General features: G+C 45.8%; 1 protein-coding gene across 4 annotated transcripts in view; it reads left to right on the top strand.

The window, feature by feature from the left end:
* Window positions 1-22,577, top strand: part of THRB (thyroid hormone receptor beta) — a 346,849-nt gene extending 324,272 nt beyond the window's left edge. For all 4 annotated transcript variants that reach the window (XM_036267242.1, XM_036267244.1, XM_036267243.1 and 1 more), the window contains 3 exons: window positions 7,920-8,066; window positions 13,182-13,440; window positions 19,449-22,577. In XM_036267242.1, coding sequence (XP_036123135.1) covers window positions 7,920-8,066; window positions 13,182-13,440; window positions 19,449-19,690 — 648 coding nt within the window. In that variant the 3' untranslated portion in view covers window positions 19,691-22,577. The remainder of the gene's footprint in view (window positions 1-7,919; window positions 8,067-13,181; window positions 13,441-19,448) is intronic.
* Window positions 22,578-27,958: the final 5,381 nt, after the last annotated feature.

Below are 27,958 nucleotides of genomic sequence, written 5' to 3'. Positions count from 1 at the left end.
TGTGTGTGTGTGTGTGTTGAAAACAGTATAACAACCTTAAAGGAAGTTTGGCTTGGGGGGGGGGGCTTACCCATAATCCACCTGCTTCCAAACAATTACTTTCATTGCTGTAATGAGCAGGTTCTAACACACTTTGTTGATGGCTTCCACCAACAATAATGTTAGCAAACATGCTACATGGCCCTCACCAACGGGCAGGTGCTGTTGTCAGTGCTTTCCATACCTTAGCTCCCTGTCCCAACCCTGTGGATAGATGTGGTGAATATCTCCATTTGACAGAGGAAGGAACAAGGCAGAGAAGCTGAGAACCCTTACCTGAGCTCCTGCAGCTAGTAAGCTGTGGTGATAGATGCAGCCGAGCTCCAGGATCCATGCTCTCAACCGCTGCTCTATGCAACTTGGCCACCTGCACACACCCGAAGAGCCTTGAAAGGACATGCCTCTGGAGGGGCAGCCTCGTAGCCCCACCCGGGTATATCTGCCAGACAATTAGAAAACACTAATTATGGATAGTTAGATCAATTCTAACCCAATATATTTGGAGCATAGCAAGATAGAATTCTTCCTAACCCCCAGCCTAAATCTGTCCTATAACCCAATGTGTTAGCCATAAGTGGACATTGTAAAAACGACGTCCAGGCCTGGCACTGCCATCTGATTTCAGAGTAGTGATCAAGCTGAATTTCAAGGTAGGTGGAAGATTTGGGGCACATCCTGGTCTTCTGGAAAATCCTACACTTCTATTTTCTGTAATCTCAAAAGAGACTGGATACTAGTCTAACTAACCAACTCAGTGGTCATTAAGGTGCTTCCTCCCAGACTTCAAGAGTTGTCCTATTATTATGAAAACATGTATTGAGCAGCTGCTATGTGCCAGGAGGTAGAAACACTCAGCCATATTCCAGTGGAGACAGACAGTAATGTTGAAAGGGGCAGATCAACGCAGGTAGTGGTAAGTGCAGGGAGGGAAACAAACACCGTGATGGGACAAAGTGACTGTGAGTTGGAAGTAGGAGAGACTTCACTTCTTTAAACAGATAGGTCAGAAAGGATCTCTTTGAGGAGGTAATATTTGAGCTACGTCAGAAAGCTCAGAAACCAACACTCTATAAGGTAAAATAGAATCAGACCTCGTCATGCCTCATAGTCTTTTCAGCAAAGATAACACAATTTCCAGTCATTAAAACCAGCAAGGTCTGCACCTTTAACCCGAAGTCTCTTAACAGTTTTCATCAGTCTGATCATCTACTGAAAGAGGCAGGTATGGCACAGAATGACTTGCATTACTTTTTGTCAGGGCCTTGAGGTTATCAAGGCACGAGAGTTTTTTTCAGGAGGGTAACGGTTACGGAGCAGCTGTCTTACCCACCAGTCTCCATTGCCCCTGTGCAGCTGACATGAAATGTATATTTTGTAGATGCTTGATCTGTTCAAGAGATTGCCCCTCTTGATCCAAATACAAACAACCACTTCTTCAGGCCATTTTTTTTTATTATTATTATTAGCTGGGTGCTGGGAGAGATTGGATGCTCCCATTGTCCCATCTGTCTCTACAATGAACTTCTTTTCTATCAGCCAATCCCGTCTATGCCCGGGGTCACCCCTGCATCCCCTCAGAGGAAGGTGTATGTTCCCTGCAGCACTGTCCCCAGTGTCTAGCACATGGGTGTTTGGAATTTGTGGCAGCTCTTCTCCAAGGCGACTGCCATTAGACTCGTTCCTCTTTGCGCACACAGCCGATTCTCTCCCATGAAGCAGCAAAGTTTATGTCTCTCTGCCCTGGAATCTGCTTTGTGATTCCTTTAAACAATGGATTGGGCCAGAGTGACTACTCAGGTTCAGTCATAAGAAGCCTTGTAGTTTCCGTTTGGTTATCTTGGAGGGGGAGCCACCTGGTCTCCCCGAGAGAAGCTAACGGCCATGTTAGAAAAAGTCCACCCACCCTGAGAACAGCCATGCTGTGAGGACGCCCAGGCTGGCCATGTGAAGAGGCCATGGAGAGAGATGCTCAATCCAGGCGCCAGAAAAGCGATCCCTGTCTGAGGGCCCCCAGTGAAAACTATCCGGCTGAGACCATCAGTCCCCACAACTGAGAGAGTAACACTGTATTGTTTTTAAGCCACGACATTTTGGGGTAGTTTGTTACACAGCAATCGATAACCAAAACAGAACTCAAATATTTATTCAACAGAACATACAGTTCCACCAGCCCATCCTCAGAGACAGTACAGTTAAGCCCTGTGTCTCAGCCAGGCTACAAATGCATATTTACAAATACCCCTTGCAGAAGGATGACCTCAATTGAGTTTTTATGCTCAGGAGGAAAATTTTACTCTTTTGGTGGGTGGATTATTCCTGCAAGGATATCAGAAATCCTCCATTAAAGACACTTTGCTAAATGGTACCCATGTCCTGAATAAGCTTCTACACATTAAGATTGGTGCCTCCTGTGTAGCTGAAATCCCCCCCCCCTTTTTTTTTTGGCTTGCAACACAGCTATGCATGTTATTTCATGTGATGATGGCCCATCTTGTCTGAAATATAATTTGAGGAGGCCTAATATGTTAATAATAGTATAGGAATATGTCATGCGGGATTAAAATATGTTGTCATAAAAGCCAGAAGTATTCATTTCTCTGCAATGGGTAAGTAATTTACTCCCCAAATGGAGCTTCTTCATCATTTTCTATCCTGAGACCAGGACTCAAGTCAGAAATAGAGGCTGGTGGCTTGCCCAGGGTTTCCACATTTGTGCTGAGGAATAAGTCATTGACAAATGGGCACTTTTGCAAAAGCCATGCCGATTTTCATAATTCCCAAGCCACTGTGTAAAACTGTTTCCAAAAGCACTTCCGTCACGTAATTTTCTGGTTTTCTCCAATCCACTCAAAACTCTGATGGTACAGAAGTGCCCGAGGTAATCACCAACAGTTTGCATGTGATGACAGTGGAGATGAAAAGTAGATGTGGACCGAGACGGGAACAAGAAGCCTGTGGTGCCAAACGAGGGGAAGCAGTACCTCCCCTCCAAGGGTAACCCGCCTTTTCACCTCCTGGGGCCGGGGAGACGCAGCAGCAACATTCTTGTCTGTTGACATTGTGTTGTTCTGAACCCTTAGTCCACATGCAAAGGGATGGCTTTGGACGGATTTTCACCCCAGTGCCAGCCTGCCCTGCTTTTCCCCTGGCAGAGCTACTGTCTGATTTCCCACATTCTCGATTGGAATAGCCTCAGAAAAGGCACATGAGCAAAAATTTCAGGCAGGATGGATGACTTGGCCATGTGTGACCTGGGTGGACAGGTCGTAAGACAAGGGCAATCAGCCCTGCCAGTGTGGCTCAGTGGATTAAGTGTCATCCCATGGCCTGAGAGGTCCCGGTTCAATTCCAGGTCAGGGCACATGCCCAGGTTACAGGCTCGATCCCCAGTAGGGGGCGTGCAGGAGGCAGCCGATCGATGTTTCTCTCTCACATCGATGTTTCTATCTCTCTCCTTCCTCTCTGAAAAATCAATAAAAACATATTTTTTTTTAAAAGACAGGTCAAGAAGGATTCTATCACCCAAAATTATTATAGCTACAACAGAAGAAGACGGGGTAGTCTAGTAGCAGTGTGCATGGAGATTGGAACCGGACAGCCTGAGTTCAATGTTTGCCTCGGTTGCTTTTTAATTATGTGACTCTGGGCATATTACTTCACCTCTCTAAGGTTCAGCAGCCTGTATGCCCTTACCAACTGATATAAGTAACAGATATAAGTGCTTGGCATATCATTAACAACCACATAAATGGTTACTATGTCCATCCATCATCACCACCACCACCACCCTCACCATCCTGTCCCTGCTCATCCCAGAAAAAAGGTGAGCCTGTGGTAATGTCCTAAGGCCCAGGGATCCTTAATCACCATTTGTCCGGGTCTTCCTGCCCATGATCATGCAGAGGAAGAGAGAGTTGGGTCTGTTTGTACCCCACCTGCATGTGCCAGGGAGCTGCTGCTTGGAGGAGAGAAGCCCTCAACTCTGAGCCCGCCACTTGCAGCGAGGTCAGCTGGCACCATTCCCTGCTCACCGGAGCAATGCTGATGAAACAGTCCAGGCACAAAGCCAGTTAGTCTTGATTTGCGTAAAACCAGCCTCCTCGCCCTGGCCGGTTTGACTCAGTGGTTAGAGCATCGGCCCCCAGACCAAAGAGTCATGGGTTCGATTCTAGTCAAGAGCACGTACCTCAGTTGCAGGTCAGGCCCCAGCCCTGGTTAGGGTCGTGAGGGAGGCAGCCAGTCAATGTGTCTCTCTCACATCGATGTTTCTCTCCCCCTCTCTTCCTCCCTCCCTCCCTCCTACTCTGACTGAAGATAAATGGAAAAAGTATCCTCGGGTGAGAATTTAAAAACAAAACAAGCAGCCTCCTTCAGTGCCGAGCTAGGGTTGAAGCCCACACCTGCACACATGCCTGAATCTCTCCTTTGGTACCTGATATGTTAACTCAGATCAGTCATAGATGATATATATTTCTTTCTAGTAGCTAAGATCCATCAAGGAGATAAACCTTAATGACATAAGAGAAGGCTTCTACTTTGTATATGGTTTTACTTCCAGCAATTTTATTTGCCATTAGATACCCAGAGGCTTAAAAGTAAATCTTTTGCCCTGGCCAGTATGCTCAGTGGTTAGAGCATCGGCCCACGGACCAATGAGTCTCGGGTTCGATTCTGGTCAAGGGCACGTACCTCAGTTGTGGTTCATCCCAGGCCCTGGTCAGGTTGTGTGGGAGGCAACCAATCAATGTATGTCTCTCACACCGATACTGCTCTCTCCCTCTCTCTCTTTCCCTCTCTCTCCCTCCCTCCCATTCTACCTGATGATACATAGAAAAATATCCTCGGGTGAGAATTTTTTTAAAAACTCAGCCTTTTTTCAACCCTGATATTTATTTTCCACAGAAAAGCTGTGGGGTTGTTACATTTGGGAGTTTGATTTTCATTGTTTATGACCTGGTGTAATTTCCCTCCTTTCTTCTTATCTTTAGGGTGTCACAGGGGTGATTCAAATACCCCACAAACATGGAAATTAACAATTAACATCAGCATTAACCCACTGACATTTCGAAAGACACTGATACCATTTAGATACCATTAGACTAGATCCAGCAGTGTTCAATGAGAAGGTATTTGGGTTCAACCAGAACAAGAGTGCGTGTATCTGTACGTCTGTGTGTGCATGTGTGTGTGTATAAAACCCCCTACCTTTTTGAGTGTGTGCTCACCTTCCTTTTATCAGTTGATCGTTATAACAGTTGCAAAGTAGACAAGGCAGGTGAGATGAGCCTCATTTTCACGGTGAGAGGAACTAGAAAGACCAGCCAGGAGGTCTGAAAATGTCAAGCAGCAGCAGTGGTCGAAGGAGGGACTGATGTACCTTTTCCTTAGCTCAGTCTCCGTGAGAAAGAGAAAGAGAAGGATGCTGGGCACGGGGTCGATCCAGCCATTCCATCTGCATCCGGAGAGCCGGCAGAACACAGCTTCCGCGGGCTGGCCATGCTCGCAGTCGCCCCAAAACATCGCCATTGGTTATGAAAACACGACAAAAACCAGACTTCTTTCCCATGTACTCCCTGCTCCCAAAACAAACAATGAAAAAGTAAAATAAAATAAACAGAATACCTGCTGGATAATCCCCCCAAAAAGGTCCATGCTACCAGCTTGTCATGTAATGTACTCCGCAGTCCTCCCGAGGTTGACCCCACGGCTCCTGATGCACCCTTGGAGGGCATGGGCTGCTCCTCTTGGCCCTGGTGCCTTGGAAACCAGAGAGTAAAGGGGTAATACTTCGCTTTTCTTTCTGCTAAAAATTAGCTGTGGAGAGTAACAGGCGAGATGTGGGAAGAAATATGGTAACCGGATTCCCCTGAGCTGGACACGGTTACTGCTAGCCCCGCAGTTCTCGGAGAGGGGTCCCCGGACCACAGCATCAGCATGCCCTGGGAACGAGTGGGAATGCAGGTGCCCAGGCTCCACCCCCCACCTACCGAATCAGAGAGTCTGGGGTGGGACCCAGCTGGCGGGTGACTCTGATACACGATTGAAACTGAGCACTGTGGTGCCAGTGGGGCCACCGGCAGTGCCCCCACCTCTGCCAATGAGGGACTGCGCCTCGCTCACCTCTTTCACAGTACCGGTTCCTCCTGCCCATCTCCCCCTCCCCCCCCCCCCCCAGCTGCTTGCTCCGGACTGTTCACTGTGGCTCTAGACAAAGGCGGCCACCATCCAGCAGGGCCTTTGTCTCTTGTTTATACTTTGCTGGAAGACAGCGGGAGGGGCCCACAAAAGGAATGTGAAGAGGAGCAAATATTCTGTCCCCTGGTGTCAAAGTGCGCAGGGTGTCGAAGCCTCAAGGTGGGGGGAGATATGAGGTTCCTGGCAGGTTACCGTGTGGTACCCTGGCCTCGGGGGATTGTTCTTGACCTCCCTGAATCCATGTTTGCTCATCAGCCGGTAGGGATTGTACAAGAGCCCAAGGGGCTGGCTCACTGGTAGGCACAGATAAGTGGTAGTTATCATCACAAAGAAAGAAAGGGTGATGGAGAGGCCTGTTTCTGGCAAAGCACTGGTGACAACAGGAGGTACACAGGCGGCCACACCGCCGTGGCAGTCACTGAATGGCAGCTAGGGAGCTCGGCAGCTCCTACGGACACTGGGAGCCTGATGCCAACACAGCCGTCTGGGGGCTTGCTGCAACGCTGATTCTGCAGGATTAGGTCTGAGGGAGCTAAGAGTCTGCATTTCTAAGAAGTGCCCTGGTGACGCCCTGATGCTACACCAGCCTTGGAGCAGCCAGAGCACGGACTGGGCTTAGGCAAGTGAACAGCAGAGCAGTGCCCTCGGGACATGAAGTACTGGTAAAATCCCACTCTGCCTGAAGGTTTGCCCAGTTTGCACAGCTCCGTTCCTACAGGCCGCCTAGTCGTCCCTCAGCCTGCTGTGACCTCCTCCAACTGGAGTCTGTAGGCAGACAGGATGCTGGGCCCCAGCAGCTGGAGGCAGGAGTGAATCCACAGGGTGCTGTCTGCGGGGCTACCCCCTCCCCGCCCCCCGCACCCTCTCCCTCGCTGCCCACACTGAGCCCACTTTGCACGCACACAAGCACAAGGCCTAGAATGTATGTCTCCTGTGTGCATTCAGAAGAAGAACCCAGAGTCCTCTTGTCTCTCCCTCTCTCCCTCTCTCTCTCCCTCCCCCTCCCTCCCTCCCTCCCTCTCTCTCCCTCTCCCCCCTCCCTCCCTCCCTCCCTCCCTCTCTCCCTCCCTCCCTCCCTCCCTGTCCCTCTCCCCCTTCCCTCCCTCCCTCCCTCTCTCCCTCCCTCCCTCGCTCCCTCCCTCCCTCTCTCCCTCCCTCCCTCTCTCCCTCCCTCCCTCTCTCCCCCTCCCTCCCTCCCTCCCTCCCTCCCTCCCTCCCTCCCTCTCTCCCTCCCTCTCTCTCTCCCTCCCTCCCTCTCTCCCTCCCTCTCTCTCTCCCCCTCCCTCCCTCTCTCCCTCCCTCCCTCCCTCCCTCCCTCCCTCTCTCTCCCTCCCTTCCCCTCTCTCTCTTTGTCTCTCTCTCCCCCTCTCTCCCTCCCTCTCTTTTTCTCTCCCTCCTCTCTCTCTCTCTCCTCTCTCTCTCTCTCTCTCTCTCTCTCTCTTTCTCTCGCTCTCCAGCAACAATTCTGTGAACAGTATCACTGGGGGCCTATTGCAGCAATGGCCAAGACATACACCTTCGCTCAGAGACATAAATGGAAAACTCTACAGTTTGTTAATAAGCTGTGTGAAAATTGGAAAGTGTACGGGTTGGCAGTCCAGAAGAGATTTCTCCCACATCAGAACTAGAATAAATAAAAATCCCTTGAACATCGTCATTTAAGTCTTTCCGTCTCTCCTCCTTAGCCAGAAGATATTGGACAGGCACCAATAGTGAATGCCCCAGAAGGTGGAAAGGTCGACTTGGAAGCCTTCAGCCATTTTACAAAAATCATCACACCAGCAATTACCAGAGTGGTGGATTTTGCCAAAAAGTTGCCTATGTTTTGTGAGGTGAGGAAATGATTTTTTTCTTCTGCATTGTTTTTCCTTCTAGTTCCATCAATTTCCAGGAATACTGAGTATTATTTATGATTTAATATTAACTAGTAGGGATGGTCTTATGAAAGCAGTGTCAGTACAAAAATGAAAATGCACTCTGTCGCTTTTATTTCCCCACCCTCTCTACTCAGTCGTCATTCATTAGGTGTCCCCAAGAGCACAGTGAAGATCCTGTCCACCTACCCAATCCAGGCATAGGGAAAGATGACAGCAATACTCGCATGTATATGGTACCTACAATGTCCTAGTTACCATGTTCAAGTTTGCCCACATTAAATCCAGTCCTTACAACAGATCTGCAGGGTAGCTTTAATTAACCCCATTTTACAGATGTAGAACATTGAGGTCAAAGTGATTAACTTATCCCTGTGTGGAGCCATGATTTGAGTCTCAGTCTATATTCTTTCAACTATATATTCCAGCAAGATGGCTTTGTGGTTCCTTCTTAATTCTAAGGAATAGAGGATAACCCTCACAGAGCTTCCCTTAAATCCTCCCTCTTTCCTTAGAAACTCACCCTTTCTTGGCCCATATTCAAGGTCCTTGAGGAGCTCGCCCACCAGAGGTCACAGACTTGCCCAGTGGGACGCTCATGCCGGGTGTTAGCAGTTCTGCAGTGGTGTCTGAGAGCATGCGCTCTGCAGTCAGCTGCATGAGCAAGAATCCTGGAGAAGTTACTAAGTGCCTTAGTAAAAAGGCTTGCTTATCTCATCTTCAATGGGAATCATAGAAGAATCTACCCCTTCGAGCTGTTGGGAGGTCGAGGTGGGGTAGTTAGTGCTTGGATGGTGCCTGGGTCATAAGTTTCCCATAAATTTTAGCTGTTAGTACTATTATCATTTCATCCATGACATTACCATCCTGCCTCTACCTTCTTTTTTGAATCAAGTGGGGTTGGTTATGTTTTCTGGAGAAATTTTCCCTTTGAAAAACCACATCAGGTGCCAACCTATTGGTCTTCACATCTCCAAGGGGACCCAGAAAGATACCAGATAGAGAGGGCCACGTACTGCTGTGACCTCTCACCCAAGCCACCCGAGTGACAGGTGAATTTAGTCTCACCTAGAAAGAAGCTGAGTTTCCTCACCTGAATGATTCTGTCCCCCCTGACTTCCAGCCCATTTGTGTCCTTGAGTTTGTAATAATGAGAGCCTGCCTGGAGTCTGACAGACCTCAGACACGGGTGGGGACACTTCTCATTGCCTATGTCTGAGCCTCCACAGAAGCCATACCCAGGACAGAGCAGTGGGCTTCAGGGTGCAGGTGTCTGACCCCCTAGCCCCCACTGAGAGAGGGTGCCTCCCTCTTACCCCACATCGCTGTGCTGGGCCCGTGAGTCCCGGACAAGGGATCTGACTTGTGTGTGGAGTGATCCACGCCTCTGACCATCTTTTTTTTTTTAAATGAACATTTATTAAAGGTTTAGAGAATATTACAAAAATAATATATATTCATTGGAGATTTATACAGCATAGTAAGGTAAAGGTTCATGGTAACAAGAAACTGCTGACATTTTGGAGCCTATTTTAGTTTTTTTCAAATAAATATGTGTGCATACATATATGAGAAGCATAAAATATATTAATATAATTGATACCATAATATACTTTCTACTTATGAAACTACAATAATAACGTTATTATCATCATAAGCTTTCTACGGAAGAGTAAGGAGCACACATCCTAAGCATGCAGCCCAGTGACTTTTCACAGACTTAACACACCCACGTAATCAGCACCGAGATCAACAGAATGTCACCAGCCCCGCTGTGCCCGTTCATGCTCAACTGTAGAACGTTTCATTTCAGTCTTCTGTCACAAAATAATGTTTAATGACCACATAGTATTCAAAAGACTAGACCTACCGTATTTAGGTTATCTGCTTAAGTTCCTCTCCAGTTGTTTGCTAATATGAATATTCTGGAATAAACATTCTGGGGCCTAAGCCCTGCTCACCACACTGTTTCCTAAGAGCAAACCCGGAAATGGAATGAAAGGACCCAGCGTGTACACCGTTTAAGGCTTGTGATGCGTGTTGCCCAGTTGCCCTCAAGAAGGAACACACACTCTGACGTCTGTGCCAAAGGTGCTGGTTCTTCTCATTCAGGTGGCATCTTCTTTTTGGTTCATTGGGTTGAGTTCACTTTTCTGGACCTTTCTTGGTTCTCTCTCTGAGCTGGGTCCCTCGTCCCCCAGTCCTTGGTGTCTGAGGAGAAACTGTTGAGTTTGCTACCCTTACGACTTCCACTTAGCCCGTCCGTCGGTCACGTGTTCCCCTTCGAATGCCCACTGAAAATGTTTCTTGGAAGACTGAAGGCTCATGTAAACCAACCACTGAAGAGCTATTTCAGTTAAACAAAGAAAAGAAGCCACCTCCACCACCAATAACAAACACACTGTGCACTGTGTCCGTGGCAGGGATAAGGGGTGGACCTTTTCAAGTTTCCCTCAGAAATTAAAGCCAGCTTCAAAGTTATGATCCCATCTCTCTTTCAACGCTGGTATTTTGTAGTCTCTGTATTACCAAAAAAAAGGCCACTTGTACAGGAGAGATGAGTATGTTTCCGACGTTTGTGGCCTCCTGAGGACCTTTGACTTTCATGTTATCTATGGAACCCCAAATTGGGACGTGAATTGTGGGCCCCTGAGCTACCTATGGAGTGGGTTGGAGATCCCAGGTGGTCTCAAGAGAGACAGGTTTCTTGCCAGACACAAAGTGATGCATCTGCTGTTGAAATTGTGCTCACAGTAATTTTTTGCTATGATCCATGCCAACCCACCAAGCAAGGTTGGTGGGCACCCTGGGCATGGAATGAGCTAAAGTCGTTGCTGGCAGAGCGGCCAAGAACACACATAAGAACCTCTTCTGGAGTACAGGGCACTGTCGCCTTTGCCAGTCAACCTGAGCGATGCTCTCCTAAGGGGACAGGAAGAGCCTGTGGGAGGTTCCCTACATCTCTACCTGGCCTGCCCTTCCTGGAGCAATCTCCCAATGGAAGGATTTGGGCAAGTGACTAAGAGATTGTTTACCCACATGTTGAAACAGTCACCAGGTTCCTACAAACCTCTCTTCAAAGAAAAGGCATCTGGCCTCGTTTTTAAACCATTGGTGATCCCTGACCAATACTTGTTAAACTTATTTTAATTTGAACTAATCGACAGTATGTTTTTTTTAAAATAAATAAATAAATAAAAAACCGCTTCGTCTGTAATCAGACTTGGTTACAAATATGGGGCCTACCCAAGGTTGCATACTTTGTGACAAATAAAAAAATAATAGTAAGTCGCTTGCTCTGGTTAGTAATTTCTCTTTGGTATTTTGTGCCAACGTGGTTTTCAGGAGTGGAGACCCTGTACCAGCAGCAAGAGCATCACCTGGGAACTGGAAAAATGTACAAACTCGGAGGGTGGGGCCAGCCATGTGTGTGGTTTACAAGCCCTCAGGTAATCTTGATGGGGCTGAAGTCAGAACCACTGCCCCAGGTATAAGCCAGCCTCTGCCCACATCAGCCAATCTCTGTCGTACCTGTACCGGATCTATCCAGCCTCCAGTCTCCTCTTTCCCACCATGCTCTCGGGCCAGGAGTCCAAGCATGGAATTGAGGAATCAAATTAGAACCTAAATAAAAGCAAATCACAGTCATTTTTTTTTAATGAGTGGAAGGAATTTACATATATAGACTCCAGAACCAAATATGAAATGACTTTTATTCTGCAGAAAAAGCTAAGCAATTTGAAATTATATGGTAAAGTGACTAGGTTGAGTTGAAAAAAAAATGAAATGCCCAGTATTTTAAATGTAATTTAGTAGTATTACTTTTCGTTTTATATAATAACCTTAACTGAACTTTGGGTGTTGCCAAAAGTATTTCCCAAAAAGAATTTGTACGTGCTTAATGAAGAGATAGAAATTATGTGTAATTTCCATTTCCATTGTTTATGGGAACTTGGTCCCATCCAGAGTACTTCAAAGAGTATGTTCTCTTTTCTTCTTGGCATTGGACTCTGACGGATATAGCTCCAAATCCTAGCCTCGCTCACAAAACTTACACGTGACACCCCTAGCATGTTCCTCAACCTCTCAGTGCCTGGATGTTCACATTTGTAAACGAGATCAGAAGCAGAATGTGTACCTCCCTGCACTGCTGTGAAAATTAATTAAGGTGATACACATAAATCTTGGCATCATAGCCAATTCCATAAAAACCAAAAAAGAGTGACTAATCGCTTTTCAGACTATTTGGATAAGGGCATTTAATTAAACAGTCTCCCTGTTCAGAAAATACAATTCTGCTTTGTTTTGTGTTTTTTATTATTCTTTTCCTTAGCAAAGTGCTTTTGCAAAGTTTGTTATTAATGTTATCACATTATCACAAATCCTAATTCGTAAAGCAGCCAAATTAGTTGGGAAAGAGATGCCACTTTGGCAGGGAGATTCAGTGTGTGGAGCCATTCCGGGGCCATAAGTACTGAGAATACAACCCTAGGAGCCAGGAGTGTGGATTCTGGTCTCACCACTGCCCCTCGCTCACTGGGTGCCCTTGGGCAAAGCTTCTACATCTCTGGGCCTCATGGGCAATAGGCGTCTGTATGGGACTGTCTAGTTCTGTGCCTTTGAAGAGGCTCAAGGAGCAAACTTGCTTCAAAAAACAAAAAGAAGCACAGTTGCCGGCTGCTGGCTAAACAGTGGCGTCATCCGCTGATTACTGGAGCTTTAAGACAAAAGTGTCGGTAAACTGAACATCACCCCAGCTCTCCAGCAGCCAATACCAACTCCAGAGCTAGGGGCTATTAGCACTTTCCCACGTGACTGGAATACCAGTCGGAGACCTGTATGGGTCACAAAAGGAATGCACACTACTGAGATTAAAGTTGGTGAAGATTGCAAGCAAATTGAGGACTGAAAAATGGTTGTTGAAAGGCGGTCGAGCAGGAAGGGAAAGCCATAGGGCGCGTGCTCAGAGAGCTCGCGGCTCTCACCCATCACAGGAGCCCTTTCCACGCCGCAGGTTGCTCCTGGCCGACCCTGTCCGCTTGTTCTTTGCTGACGTGAGCTGGTTCTTTTCAGCTGCCATGTGAAGACCAGATAATCCTCCTAAAAGGCTGCTGCATGGAGATCATGTCCCTTCGCGCTGCTGTGCGCTACGACCCAGAAAGTGAGACTTTAACCCTGAACGGGGAGATGGCAGTGACACGGGGCCAGCTGAAAAACGGGGGTCTTGGGGTGGTGTCCGACGCCATCTTTGACCTGGGCATGTCGCTGTCTTCTTTCAACCTGGATGACACTGAAGTAGCTCTCCTTCAGGCCGTCCTGCTGATGTCTTCAGGTGAGTGTGCCCAGGCTCATTGCTGGGTGTCAAAGAGTTTTTGCTTGTCAGGTGCTCATTCAAATCACCTGATGAGTTTTTAATCTCTCTTTAGCTTCAGAATCATAGCTCACTCTCCAGGGAGCAGTGGGGGTTTGCCAACAGACTGGGAACTGAAGGAGGGTGTCAGATGTCAATGTTTTTTGCGTTTTCCCAGCATAGCGGGAGAGAACCCAGCGAACCATCTACAAGACTCTGAAATGGTTCACCTCCGCCCTGGCCGGTTTGGCTCAGTGGTTAGAGCGTCAGCCTGCGGGCTAATGAGTGGCAGGTTCCGTTTCGGTCAAGGGCACGTACCTCGGTTGTAGTTCATCCCCAGCCCTGGTTGGGTTGTGCAGGAGGCAACCAGTCGATGTGGCTCTGTCAAACTGATGTTTCTCTCTGTCTCTCTTCTCTCTCCTTCCCTCCCACTCTATCTGATGATAAATAGAAAAATATCCTCGGATGAGGAGTAAAAAATAAAAATATCCTCGGGTGAGGATTTAAAAATTTTTTAAATTGAAAAAAGAAACGGCCCACCTTCAATGGATACTACCTTGCCTGCTCCGCAGTAGTTGGCCAAACTTGTCCCTTTCTGGTTTTGTGACACAGAGTGTTGGAATGAGTGACCACACCATCTGCCTCAAGTTCTTGATGAGAAAACCATGAATGAGGGCTAGAATTTGTCCATGGCTTAGCTACAACTTAAGTTTCAGTTATTTATTGTAATATAACATACGATCCAAAACTTAGTGGCTTAAACATCCGCGGTGGCTGGGTCGGGGCTGAGACATCAAAGACAGCTTCAGGCCTCTCTCCATTCAGCCTCTCCTCGGGCAGGCAGTACTTCTAACGTGGCCGGTGGTCTCTAAGGAGGAGAGTTCCAAGGACACAAAAGCAGAAGTTGCAGATGTCTGAAGGCCCAGTCTTAAATCACAGAGCATCGCTTCTGCCTCATTGTCTTTGTCCAAACAAGTCCCAGCACCAGCCCAGATCCAAGGGTCCACCTGAGAGGGATGGCAAAGCCATCTTTAACCTGCCACAGCTCATTATCAAGACCTCTAACTCGCATGGGTGAAGAGTGAATAATAATGCCGACACCTTTTTCTCCAGGGACTGTGTCATAATAAACAAGAAATGCAAAATACATCGGAGTACCCCCAGTTCAGCTGTGTCTCAGCAGTGGTCACTCCACAATATAGCCATTTGTTTGACTCGTCCATCGCTCCCTCTGGACTCTCTCCCTTTTGAGGACAGAGATGTGTCTGAGTGTGCACCTAGCACCTAGACCAGTGTTTAGTAGGATGAGAAATGCCTATGAGATGAAAGGCTAAATATCAGACACAAGTACAAAGAGAATTTAAAAAGTTGATACTTCCTGGTTAACTCAGTAGAATTCCTTTCATGTAAGCTGATCTAGAAATTTATTTGCTACAGAAAGTTTAGGTATGGTAGTGTTTTTTAAAAAGAAATAATTTTTTTTTATTTTGGAAAACTTCAAAATAAACATAAATAGCTACAAGAGCATAATCAATGTTCCTGTGTTGGGCAGGCTCTAGGTTAACCACCCCCACGTTCCCCACCTTTTGATGTGAGTGTGTGCAGAATCTGTGACTTGCTTCTAGCCAATAGAATATGACAAATATGGTGCCATTCCCATGTGACTACATTACATTATGTTTCATGAGATCCCCTCTTGCTAGCAGAATTGTTCTAGAGCAGCGGTTCTCAACCTTCCTGATGCTGCGACCCTTTAATATGGTTCCTCATGTCGTGGTGACCCCCAACCATAAAATTGTTTTTGTTGCTACTTCATAACTGTAATTTTGCTACTGTTATGTCTTAGGCAACCCCTGTGAAAGGGTCGTTCAACCCCAAAGGGGTCGCGACCCACAGGTTGAGAACCGCTGCTAGAGACTCCCCTTGCTGGCTTGATGAAGTCTTGGCCATGGTGGGAGAGTTCACGTGATAGACAGGGAGCTGCAGGTGACCCCTCAGGACTGAGGGCAGTCTCCAGTCAACAGCCAGCATGGAACTAGGGCCCCGGGCCCTTCAGAAGAAAAAGAACTTGTAGCTTTTCTAAGAACTCCCTATGTGACCTTGAGTGTCCTTTAAAATAAAGAAATTGAACCATATAAGTGGAATCATATTCCTGGGGTGGGGGGGTTCAAGGTAATTTTTTAGCTGAGATTTTCGTGGTACAAAAACAGTTTTAAATAACTATCTTTTTTATATGTCTGTTTTAAATAACACAGACTCATGCCCTGGCCGGTTTTCTCAGTGGTTAGAGTGTCAGCCTGCAGACCAGAGAGTCCTGGATTCAGTTCCTGCTAAGGGCACGTACCTTGGTTGCAGTTTGTCCTTGGCCCTGGTTGGGGTCATGTGGGTGGCAGCCACTCTGTGTCTCTCTCACGTCAATATTTCTCTCTCTCTCTTTCTCCTTCCCCTCCCTCCCGCTCTATCTGAAGATAAATGAAAAAAAAAAATGCCCTCAGGTGAGGAATAAATAACGCAGTATCATAGTAAGGAAGCTGTTTCTTTTACCATTTTCTTCCTGGTTATATCTCCTAAACATAGCAGCACAAAGAGAGATTCTATTTGAAGTTAATCTGTCTTTAACACCCCTCTAACACCTGCTAACCTCTTTTTTATTTTTTTAATACTCACCCAAGGACATGCTTAGAGAGAGGAAGAAGGAGGGAGGGAGAAAGAGAGAGAGAAAGATCTCTGCGGGTGGCAGAGAAACATCGATCAGTTACCTTCTGTATGCTCCCCAACTGGGGATCAAACCCACAATCCAGGTGTGTGCCCTGACCAAGTATTGAACTGGCAACCTACTGGTGCATGGGATGATGCTCCACCAACTGACCTCCCTTTTAAAGAAAGAGAGAGCAGGTGTCAGGGACAGTCTTCAGCAAGAACCTTTAACTAAAATGTAACAATGGTTTTTGCTATGCATTTATTTTTGTGGTTGTCTTCTGTTCGTGGCAAATGGATTTTTTAACTGAATGTATTGGAGTGACGTTGGTTTACAAAATTATATAGGTTTCAAGTGTACAAGTCTATAATACATCATCTGTGTATTGTATTGTGTGTTCACCACCCAAGTCAGGTCTCCTTCCATCACCATTTATCCCCCTATACCCTCTTCTACCTCTGGCAAGTGGAGTTTTGTTTACTGAATAATATGAACGTTCCTGTTTACTGAGTCCATTTAACCAATTAAGGAAATAATCTAAGCAAGGTAGATAAAGGGAGCATGTGGAAATGGCAAAACTGTGATTGTGACTCCAAACTCTAGCAAACACTGAAGGGTTCTTCCCAGTTCTGCCTGCCTGACAGCCATGTGACATACATAATCACCTTAACATGTTCCCCATCTGAGCGATCTGACACTTCTCAGTAATGCTGAAAATATCACAGAACACTTTATATTTGGCAAATGACAGCACGACATCAGCCACCTGTAGTTCCTCCTCGGAACCACTGTCTCAGCCCCACTGTTTTGCCTGGCATTTCAGTGACACAAAATCTTAGGCTCCTTCTTCAAAGGCTGTTCTAGGAGCTACAGCTGCTCAGTTCCTTGGTCCTATGCTAACAAGCAGGGAGCTGCGGTGGAAATGATCTGGAAGACACATCTTTGAGAAATTTTGTCTTAGATTGTTAAAAATAGTCTTTGACCTTTAAAAATGTTTCTCTTTTCACAAACGTGTTTAGTACAACTAGAGCGTCATCGGAATGGCCTTTCATTTTTTTCCTACATCATTTATATGACCACCCTATCTTTATGTCTCATCAAAGGACAGACTGATGCCACAAAACCCAGGTTATTGTTTCTCGTTTAAGGAATACATCAGAGCAACATTGTCTTGAGTTTCTATTGGGATCAAAATTTAGCCCTGGCCGGTTTGGCTCAGCGGTTAGAGCATCGGCCTGCGGTCCAGAGAGACCCGGGTTCGGTTCCCGCTAAGGGCATGTACCTTGGTTGCAGTTTGTCCCCGGCCCTGGTTGGCCGTGCGGGTGGCAGCCACTCAATGTGTCCCTTTCATGTCGATGTCTCTCTCTCTCTCTCCCTTCCTCTCTCTCCCTCCCACTCTATCTGAACAAAAAATGGAAAAAAAAATGTCCTCAGGTGAGAATTAAAAAAAAAAAATTAAAGAATCCTGTGGAGAATTTTTCTGGCACATTCAGAGGAAGAGGGAAGACGGGGGAGCAGGAGAGAGAGAGGGAGTGAATAGACCCACAGAGCAGCAACTCCAAATATGAAGGGAAAAAAACAAAACAATATAAAAATACACAAATTGCAATTTGAGCTGAATAGGAGGTTCCAAAAGTACACACACACACACATACATACATATACACTTATGCATATATATATGTATATGTATATATGCATATATATATAAAATGTTGTTTTTTATCTTCACCCGAAGATATTTTCATTGCTTTTAGAGAAAGTGGGAGAGAGAGAGAAACATTGATGTGAGAGAAAACATCAACCAGCTGCCTCCCAAACACACCCCACCCAGGGATCAAACCAGCAACCCAGGTATGTGCCCCTACCAGGAATTGAACCAGCAACCTTTCTGGTGCAGGGATGGCGCTCCAACCAACTGAGCACCCAGCAGAAGCAGCTCATATATTTTTAGACTCGGAAGGGTGGATTGAGCCATTAGTCCCGATCTTTCCTTTCGGATTAAGCAGAACCCTACATAGATTTTGTACTAACACAGATACTTCAATCATGGACACTTGGAGTGTGAACTTATATGATCAGAGCTACGAAAAGCAAGCTGAGGAGACCTGAGCAGGGGATGGTAGGCTTCCTGGAGCCTTGTGAGAAATTCATCCAGGTTTATAAATTACTTTTGTCATTCAAGGGTTTGCAGCCTGGACATTCCACAGTCACCCAGCCTTCTTGTGACATCCCTTTATCATTTTCTGGAAACTGCCTTGCGTCCTGCCCCACAGCAGTGGGAAGACCAGTGGTCCCCTAAGGACTTGGGGAGATTTCCTGGTCCTTACATAGTCATGGGTCCTCTCACTCCGACCTCCCTCTGTGACTCCCCTCTGTACAGGGAAACTGGCATGGCTCACACCCCCTTTTCTTTTCATTTTCATTCCCCACAGCACCCCCAACACAAGGCAGCTACAGGTAGAATTTTGCCGGAGCGTAAGGGAAGGGGAGGAGCGGTTCATCACAGCCTGGCAAACAACTAAAATGGATATTGCGCTTCATTATCTTCACAGGATTCTCTTATTGTCCAACATTCCTCCTTTGGCATCCAGGCCTTCTTTGATGCTCCCAATTTTTTTTTTAATCCTCCCCTGAGGACATGTTTTTAGAGAGAGGAAGGGGGAGAGAAAGAGAGAGAGAGAGAGAGAGAGAGAGAGAGAGAGAGAGAAACATGGATGTAAGAGAGAAACATCAGTTGGTTGCTTCTTGTACCCGCCCCAACCAGGAACCAAACCTGCAACCTAGGCATGTGCCCTGAACAGGAAACGAACCCGCAACCTTTGGGTGCACAGGACAATGCTCCAACCACTTGGCAACCCAGCCAGGGCCCAGTTTTTTTTTACATCTCCCCTGTTCTCTGCACATCGGTGCTCGTCCTCCTCCTCTTTCTCCCAGGGAGCTGGTGGAAACTCAAAACCATTCCCTGGTTATGCTCAGTGTGTCAGCTCTCTAGGTGAAGCTTCTCCTTCTGGACCCTACGAGGAAGATATTCCCATTTACCCCCATCGAGGTGACTGTGTAAACCAGAGATATTTATCCAAACAAAGCCCGGGTCCCCTTCCCATCAAGTACACCCTGCCCTGGCATCCTGGTGCCCGCTGCCCCAGAGTTCATGGAGCACCTATGCTCCCTCTTAGGAGTTAGAAAGTCCCCAGATCTGCCCACTTTCACATTAAAGGGCTTGAATCAGGCAAGGTAGGCCACCCCCTTCCCACCCTGTGAAGTTAACAATCATCTCCTGTCCCCTCAGATCGCCCGGGGCTCGCCTGCGTGGAGAGAATAGAAAAATACCAAGATAGTTTCCTGCTGGCCTTTGAACACTATATCAATTACCGAAAACACCACGTGACACACTTTTGGCCAAAACTCCTGATGAAGGTAACAGACCTGCGGATGATTGGAGCCTGCCATGCCAGCCGCTTCCTGCACATGAAGGTGGAGTGCCCCACGGAACTGTTCCCCCCGTTGTTCCTGGAAGTGTTTGAGGATTAGACTGGCTGACTTCATTCTCATAATTCCTACAGCACTACTGGGTATCATTTCATTCCATTGCCTAGATCTTTTTTGTTTGTTCTGTTGTTTCTTTGTGTTGGGGGGGATTGTTGAGGGGTAAAAGGAGGTAGTCCTTGGCGTAGACATGGATGAAATTGCCCCTTGAATGCGGGTACTTGTAACTATTGCATTTGTTCTCCAGTCCTTTGATGTGAATGCTCGGGAGTTTTTACAGTTCTGGAGGTGGGGTGGGGACCATCATCAATTCACCAGCACCAAGCCATCACCAGCTCCCATCTGTCCCGGGCCAGAGACTCAAGCAAGCGAAATGGCACAGCAGAAGACTAAAGAAGCCTTAAAACCAAGATCATGTGGTTGTCTTGATCCCATTCTTATTTTCTGCGGGGATCACGTTAGCAAGACACGCGTTAGCAGGTCAGACAGCGTTTTGTTTATTCTAGAGCCGTCTCCAGCTCTCCTCTCCCTCTCCTGGCAGCGTAACTTAGAATGTACAGAAATATCGGTTCCCCCAAATCAGCTCTTCTTTCACTGGGATTTTTATAACCCTACGATTTAATTCAAGTTATACAAGGCGTCACTCAAAGAACTGCAGGTACTTAACTGATTGAGACCAACATGGAAAACCGTTTTCTTCAGTGAGCCCAAAGAAATTAGAAGCCTTTATCAATGTCAGTGACTCGACAGTTCCAAAATTTCACATAGTATTACCTCATAGTAGGAAGGCTCTTTCACAGTTAAGGCTCAGAGGAAATTTCCATAGAAATTAAGCCTATTTACAGAGTGTTGTCATTTTTCAATGACGTTGATCCATCATCTCGAAAACTCCTGAAGTTATTTATCCTGATTGCATCTTTGCTGAGTTGACAACGGATTTCCCCATGGATTAAACCTTCTAATCAAGGAGCGATGATGAGCTGAGATGTGAGTCTCGTGGGGGAATTCTGAGGCGAGATTAGTGCAGTTACATTCCGAGTTGAAGGAAACAGTGATCTGAGAGCCCCTCCAGGTACTGATGGTTTGAGGATGCTTCCTTCTGGTCTTGGATCCTCAGGCTCATTGCTGTACTCACAAATAGTTCCTAGTCTCCCTTTCCCTCTGATTTTGTGGCTTAACTATCTCTAAACAAAGACTGGTCCAGCTGCTGACCCTCTCTGTCACTCTCGTAGTATTGCCCTGAGAGATATTCAACAGAAAAAGCCCGCAGACCATGTACATGAAACCTCACTCATCTTCCCTACCCAAGTCACCTCCCCGATAACAGACATTGGAGTAGCTTGTACCCAGAAAACACACGGTGATGCCTCATCACTTCAACGTCAGAAAATGGGCAAAGAATGTACCCATGCAACTGAATGTATCTCATGCTTCACTGGCATAGTAGATGAACACTATTCCTTAGCCTGCCTCGTACTGCCTTATCCTGGAAATACTGGGGAAAATAAGCCATATCAGTGAGATTTACCTAAAAACAAAGGAATGAAAGTCACGGTGAAAACCAAGTCAGATTTTTTTTTTAAACTGGCTCAAAGTCAGGGTGCCCGACTTCTAGTTTGTGCTCTGCCAACTGGTAGATTTGTGACCTCGGTAGATGTGGGTCTTGGTTTTCTCACCGTGGGTCCTAGTGTCTAAGTCACAAACTCTAAATTCCTTCCCATCCCTAATGCTCTACTAATTTGAGGGCAGAAAAATCTAGTTCTTTTGATGGTTTCCTTCATATGTACATTTCCACCTTTATGAAACAAAAATGATGGCCCTCCTAATAGATATGGAAATATCTGGTATTGATTCAAAATGAGAATTTGACACGCGACTCATCAGCTGTGTAGAGAAAGGCAGGGCGGCCTTGGAACAGCATTGAAAACCCCAAGGGGACTGGAAACAATCGGAGGAAAGGTACACGTCTAACGCACTAAAACAAGTACTGACTTCCGAGGAAAGGAAACAAGAACACCGCTGCGGACTTGCTAAGCACAGAAAAGAAGGAGATACAGATGAGAAGTGTGAGCGTGAAGTTCACGGGCAGATGACCGGCTTCGACTTTGTCTACAGAGTTCTTGGTTTTGCTCTTTCCAGTCAGCCTCTAGCCAGTCTCCTTAAATCTTTGCTTTGTTAACATTTCTGTTGAGTCTCATTGAAACATACCCCCTTAGTCACCTTCTAGCTCCGGGGTAACTGAGAAGCTTTGCTGCGGGGGGCACGTTTTCCCTGAGAAGGCAGGGGAGGGAGGCTAGCAGGTGGGTTACTGGAAGGTTCACGGACTCCTTGGGCATCAAGCCTTCCCAGGAAAGTCTCCTCGATTAGTTTGGCAGAGATTCCCTTGCCCATTAGACACACCCAGATTCCAGATTCGAATATAAGTACAGAGCCTCATCTAAAGCGAAATTGGACTGCTTTGTGGATTAACCATGATTGGGCATTGGCCAAACAGTACAGTGTATCTACAGTAATCCAGACAGCCCCAAGTAAATTTACATTTGATCCTCAGCTTCTTCAGTGATTGCCTCAAACAGGCAAACCGCTGATCTAAACGTCTCATTTATCTAAGGAGGACCTGCCCTAACGTACGTCCGGTGGAAAGGACAGGCTGTAAGAATCAAAAGAGCGTGACCCTAGTGATCAAAGTGACTCGTTTCTTCTGTAACTGATTGAGGAACTTAGTGCATCTCAAACTCCATCTCATAAAACTCATTTAGGAGGGATTTGCTCTGTATGTTTAACATTTTTATATTGTCCGGACTGTCGAATCAAGTGTGGACCTAAATGAAACCCCTCCCAGTGGGGAGACATCCCAGTCGAGGAGGACACACCGTACAACTGGGATTCTTATTTATAAATCACTCAACTTTGGGGATGAGTGGGGGGTGTGTGTGTGTGCGTGTGTGTGTGTGTGTGTGTGTGTTCGTCACCCTCAAGTGTACTTTGCTCTTCAATTTAGACGCGCAGTATTTCCAGAAATAGTGAGAAAAGTAAGATCTTTTCCTCTTTACGATTCTGCTCAATACACCATGTGCCACCTCAGAGCTTTTTCTAGTCAAATGAGCCTCTGTCCTCAGTGACACTCTGTGCCGTGTTGATGCCTCAGCCCAGTGACGTCTCCCTCACCTGTGTCCGAGTGACACCTCTTCGGTCTGCAGCGCTGTCATCAGAGCGGACCACCGGGCTCGGCTCGGCTCCAGCAACGCCATTCCAGTGGCTTTCCCGTGAACAGGTGTGCAGGCCTGGGCACCTCCTCAACACTAAGCCCCCTAAACTCAGCCTCCACGGAACTGCTGAGCGCCCCAAGGCATGTCATCGTCAGTGACACACTCTTATTCTGTGGAACTGTACCTATTGGTGTCATATTGACCTTTTGCTGCATGAGTCATGAATTATGAAATCAGTCGTATGGTTTTTGAAATGTAGCCAGCATTTGTAAGGCTAAACCTTTTTCATAAACTGAATTTAAGTGAATAACCAAGCCACAGTTCCTCTTCAAAAGGAGAGTGCTTACGGACATTTGAATCTCTTTGCCCTTTCCAAAGGCTTTGGCATCAGGTTCTAAAATAAGCTCGTAATTTTTCCTGTTATTTTAATAATATGGAAATAGTAGCATAGTGTTTCTTTTGATAGTGATAGACTATAATCCATATTTAAATTTTATAGAGAAGAAATTTTATTGTACTGTGATGTAGATATTTATTATCCAGGTAAGGATTTGCCCGGTGTGTATTTTTTACAATTGAAACGTTTTACTTTCATCTTAAAAAAAAAAAAAATACATTAAAAACACATGCGCAAAAAAAAAAAAAAAAAAAAAGGACTAGGGGGAAGAAAGGTTTGGCCTTATCACAGAATTTTTACTGTGCTGTATAAATGTTTGCAAATGCAAAAAGTGTGCATTTCTAGTGTGTGTCCACATGAATTAATGCCGCCTTCAAGAGCAATATCGTGCAGGTAAAACGCTGTTTGTGGCTTTCTGTTGCACAGTTAAAGCTTACCCACCTTCCGCACAAGACAATCAAATATAAATCTGTCCTCCTCAGGATTCAGATAACACTCAAGTCGATTACGGAGCACAATGCAAGACAAAAGAAGACACTTTACTTCATTACACGTGTACTGTTGAAACAGGTGATATCAGGGCATGAAGGAGCTGACAGTTGCCCCGCCCCCTTTTCTTTTGGCTTTTCCTAATTAACTTCACATTTTCAATCCATTCTAGAGCCAAATTAGACCTCGATGCTCTCTCCAGAGAAAACACCTCCCCCTCCCCATCATGTTGTCATGCCCTGAGAATCTACCGGAAAATACTACCGGATAGGAAAAGATGGACGGTCATCAGAAAGTCAGTGTTTTGCAAACAGTGTTAAGTGATATTGCTAGATTGGTGATATTTTTTTCAGCCTAAAACTCTGTCAAAATCTGTGATCAAAATGTTTTAAACTATCCAAAAAGAAAATTTGTATATTTGGGAAAAATGGATTTTTACATAGCTTTTGTATGCAGATATTAAATTGTAATTATGAATATAGTGGGCGTAGATAAAGTCATAAGCTTCAATTCTAAAAAAGAAAAAAGAAAAAGCTTATAACAGATCTACCTTCGTGTGTCTTTCTTTAAATCGTATTTTCTAAACGGGCACAGTATTGCCTGCTCCTCTCATCTCAGCTGCTTCCAAAGGGAGGGGAAAAGGGATGGAAGGACATTTGTTTAATGAACATCTACTAGAATAAGCAAATTTCCTTGGGAGGAGGCCATAAAGGGAGAGGAAAGAGAGAAGTGGGGGAGGGCCACAGAAATGGAGTGAGGAGGGAAGACTTAACTTTTTTTTCCCCTTTATTGATTTTAGAGAGAGAGAGGAAGCAAGAGGGACAGAGAGATAGAAACATTGATGAGCGAGAACATGGATTGGCCACCCCCTGCATGCCCCCCACTGGGGGTCGGGCCCACAACTTCGGCATGTGCCCTGACCGGGAATCGAACCAGCGACCTCTTGGTGCATGGGTCGACGCTCCACCGCTGAGCCACACCGGCCGGATGAGCACTTAATTTATTGCAACTCAAAGACTATACTCATCTTCTTATCTCAAAATGTTTCAGAATATTGTTAATGGAATTATATTAATATCACCCACATATCTCACTATATATCTCAATCCCCACTGCCCTGAACACATGTTAGGACTCTCCATAATGACTGACAAAGACATAGGTCGAACTGGCTTAAGCCTAAAGGGAATTTATTGACTGTCGTATCTGAAATGTCCAGGAGTAAGGTAGCTTTAGGCATGGCTGGAACTGGGTGTTCACTCAGTATTTCCAGGAGGTTCCTCCCTTCATCTGTCTGTGTATATTTTCCTCTGTCAAAGTGTCCCTTAGACTTCATGCTCACATACCTTTTACCTTATGGTGACCCCCAGTAGCACTAAGATTAGCCTTACAGCTTCAAACCAGTCGAAAGAGAGTTTCATTGCCCTACAGTTCCAGTAAAAAATCATGAGCCTATTCATTGGCCCAAATTAAGCCATGTGCCCATCCCCAAGCCAATCACTGTGCTTAGGAGGTCGGATTTGCTCATTAGCTCTGAAATCGATCCTCTGAAATCTCAGAACTGGGTGGGAAAAGAGGGATAATCAGCCCCCTCTAAACTAAGGACTAAAAGTTGGGGCAGGGACAGTTCCTCAAAGAAAATTCCAGGTTTGGGTACTGTCGGAAGTGGGGAAGAAGAGCAAGTAAGCAAAAGCATCAACTGTCCACACCAAAGGTTGAGTCTGAGAGCGCATCTGTTTTCAGTGCACCAATGGAGTCTCCTCCACACACAGGATGCCCAGCACGATTTGGCCAGGACACAAACCAAACAAACACTTTCCAAAGAGAGTTCTGATTACATCCTACTGGCTCATGAAAGACGCCAGTCCAGGTAGGATGGAGCAAGCATTTGTTATTTCCTTGGGCTAGATCAGTTCCAAGTACTATTTTTTCAGTCCTCCCATTCTCTGTTCAAAGGCTGTGTATAACTTTTATATGTATCTCTTTTGTACATTATGTACTCCTCAACTCCACCCTAACGAACCCTTTTCCCTTCCCCAAAAGATTAATTTATTCATTTTGTATTAGAGTTTTTTTACATATAGATTCCAGCCAGATGTAGTTCCTAACCCCTTCGCACAACAAAGCCAACCTAAAACTAACGATACCTAATGGCTTGATTTTGGTCATGGAGCTGGTATTATGCTACAAAACTGGACAATTCTAATAATCTAGAAGGAAGAGGAGCCAGAGGTCAAATTTAGTTGGCTTTCCCACCTTGAGAAGCAGCTCACCCTGGTTCATATTTAGCTACTCAGGGTACTTTAGCTTTGTAAATCAGTGCAATTTTCATTGGCTTCATGTGCACAAGTTCTGACACATTCAATGTTGTTCAAACCAAAAAGAGAGAGAGAGAGACCTACTGAAATGTAGAGTGTTATAGATACCCTTTGAGTGTTATCTCTAGGATCCATGGACTACTTGACAAAAACGTTTCATGTAATACTCTGAAAGCCAGAATCCATTTATACCATATACTGATGAAATCACAAACGAGGTCTGTGTCAGTGTAATGCTACTGCCTGTATATTATACTAAAAGGAGAAGAGAGCTGTCTTAGCCTGGGTTTCCCTAAAAAGCAGAGCTTATGTGCTGCAGTTTTATTTGGGATAGGAGCCCCCAAGGAAACAAGAGTGGAGAATAAAGAAAACAAAGAATAAAGAAAATGAGGCAGAGGAGGAAAGAAAGCAAACACAAGGTTGAGAACTCAATAGTGTAAGACCACCTGCTAAGGGACCAGATGAACACTGCATCTCAGGATAATTTATAAGAGCTTATCTCCTGGTTCTCATTGCCCATTATCAAAGCTGGGGGTGACTCCCTCTATGTTTAGGTAGTGCACGCCTGGCCACGGAGACGGTCCCGCGGTGTCTCCCGCTCCAGGAGGAAAAGCAAGCCCCCAGTGGGGAAGGTTGGTCTCCTATCCCACAGCTGGTCAGATCCCGCCTAGACCAGGTGCAGACTAGGTGGCAAATGGGTGAGACAAGTGACCCTGGGGCCTTGGGAAATAAATAGATTTTAGAGGATCTGCCATGATCTAATGCGGGGGTTCCTCCAGCCAACAAGTTCTTCTGCTTATATGGAGAAAGGTCACAGGCTCTGAAGTTCCAAAGAGAATCACAAAGCTCAACAAAGAACCAAACCTATATTGCACCATGTCGTGAATCGGCACGTATAGGGACTTTTAACTGCATACAAACTGGTCACGTAAATTGTCCACTTGGTGACATTCTCTTGCAGTCGCTGAAAAAGACTAAATAGACTATTCCTCCAATTACACTGCATTTGTTTTTCTCACAGGGGGCTCGTTTCAAAGACAAATTTCTTTCTATGCAAATATCTGGCTGAAAATTTTGTAGAAGCCAATAGAAATTTGTTTTTCTGTACAGCATTTCACTTTGGTGCAAACATTTTTGGAAACAATGCGTATGAAAACTGAAGTGGGATGAAGCTGTAATGAGCACACATCTTCCAGGACAGAATGATAACATCCTCTTTATTTCCTTTTAACTTGACTTTTCACGTGAGCCTAATTGCAGTGTGGGAGGCAGGGGCATATAGATAAACCATCTTCAAGTTACTGAATTTCAAAATTCTTGGGCCCACAAATCCTAATGGATCAGCAGGTATGAAAAACACTCTTTAGTTTTACCCTGAGTGGGGAAGGATGCTGCAGTCTCATTTGTCACAGATATTCAGGTGTATCTGAAGTCTAATGATTTTATAATTTTCCCTACATACACTTTTGGCCTTGAAGAAAGAATTCAGGATTTCTTTCCACTACCGAAAGTCAAGGCCAAATAGAGTCTTTGTAACAATAAATTATGTCAAAATATGAAGAACTCAAGACCATGAAGGATCATTGACTAGTAAGTAAGCTGCTTTGAGAGAATCCAGTTGAAAATCTCGGAAACTTACTTTTCATTTTCTCCAGCGTTTTGACAAAAATACTCTCATCAGGTATTTGCTGCTCAGCAGTCCCAGCGGCCGTCCCGGGGCAGTGCTAGGTGTGTGTGATGAGTTCTGCACGGTGGCACCGGGGTATCCAACCATGGCCCACCATGTGATGCACAAGTGCTCTATGCCGGGAATCATACTAGGCCTCTCTCTTACCTCTCACTAGGTTGTATCCATCGCAGAACCACTCACCAGTGCTGCAGTATTAAAGAGTAATTTCTT

The sequence above is a fragment of the Molossus molossus genome, unplaced genomic scaffold (genome assembly GCF_014108415.1).
Source record: "Molossus molossus isolate mMolMol1 unplaced genomic scaffold, mMolMol1.p scaffold_m16_p_18, whole genome shotgun sequence".
In the NCBI taxonomy this organism is placed as follows: domain Eukaryota; kingdom Metazoa; phylum Chordata; class Mammalia; order Chiroptera; family Molossidae; genus Molossus; species Molossus molossus.
This window is presented reverse-complemented; position numbering and strand designations above follow the sequence as displayed.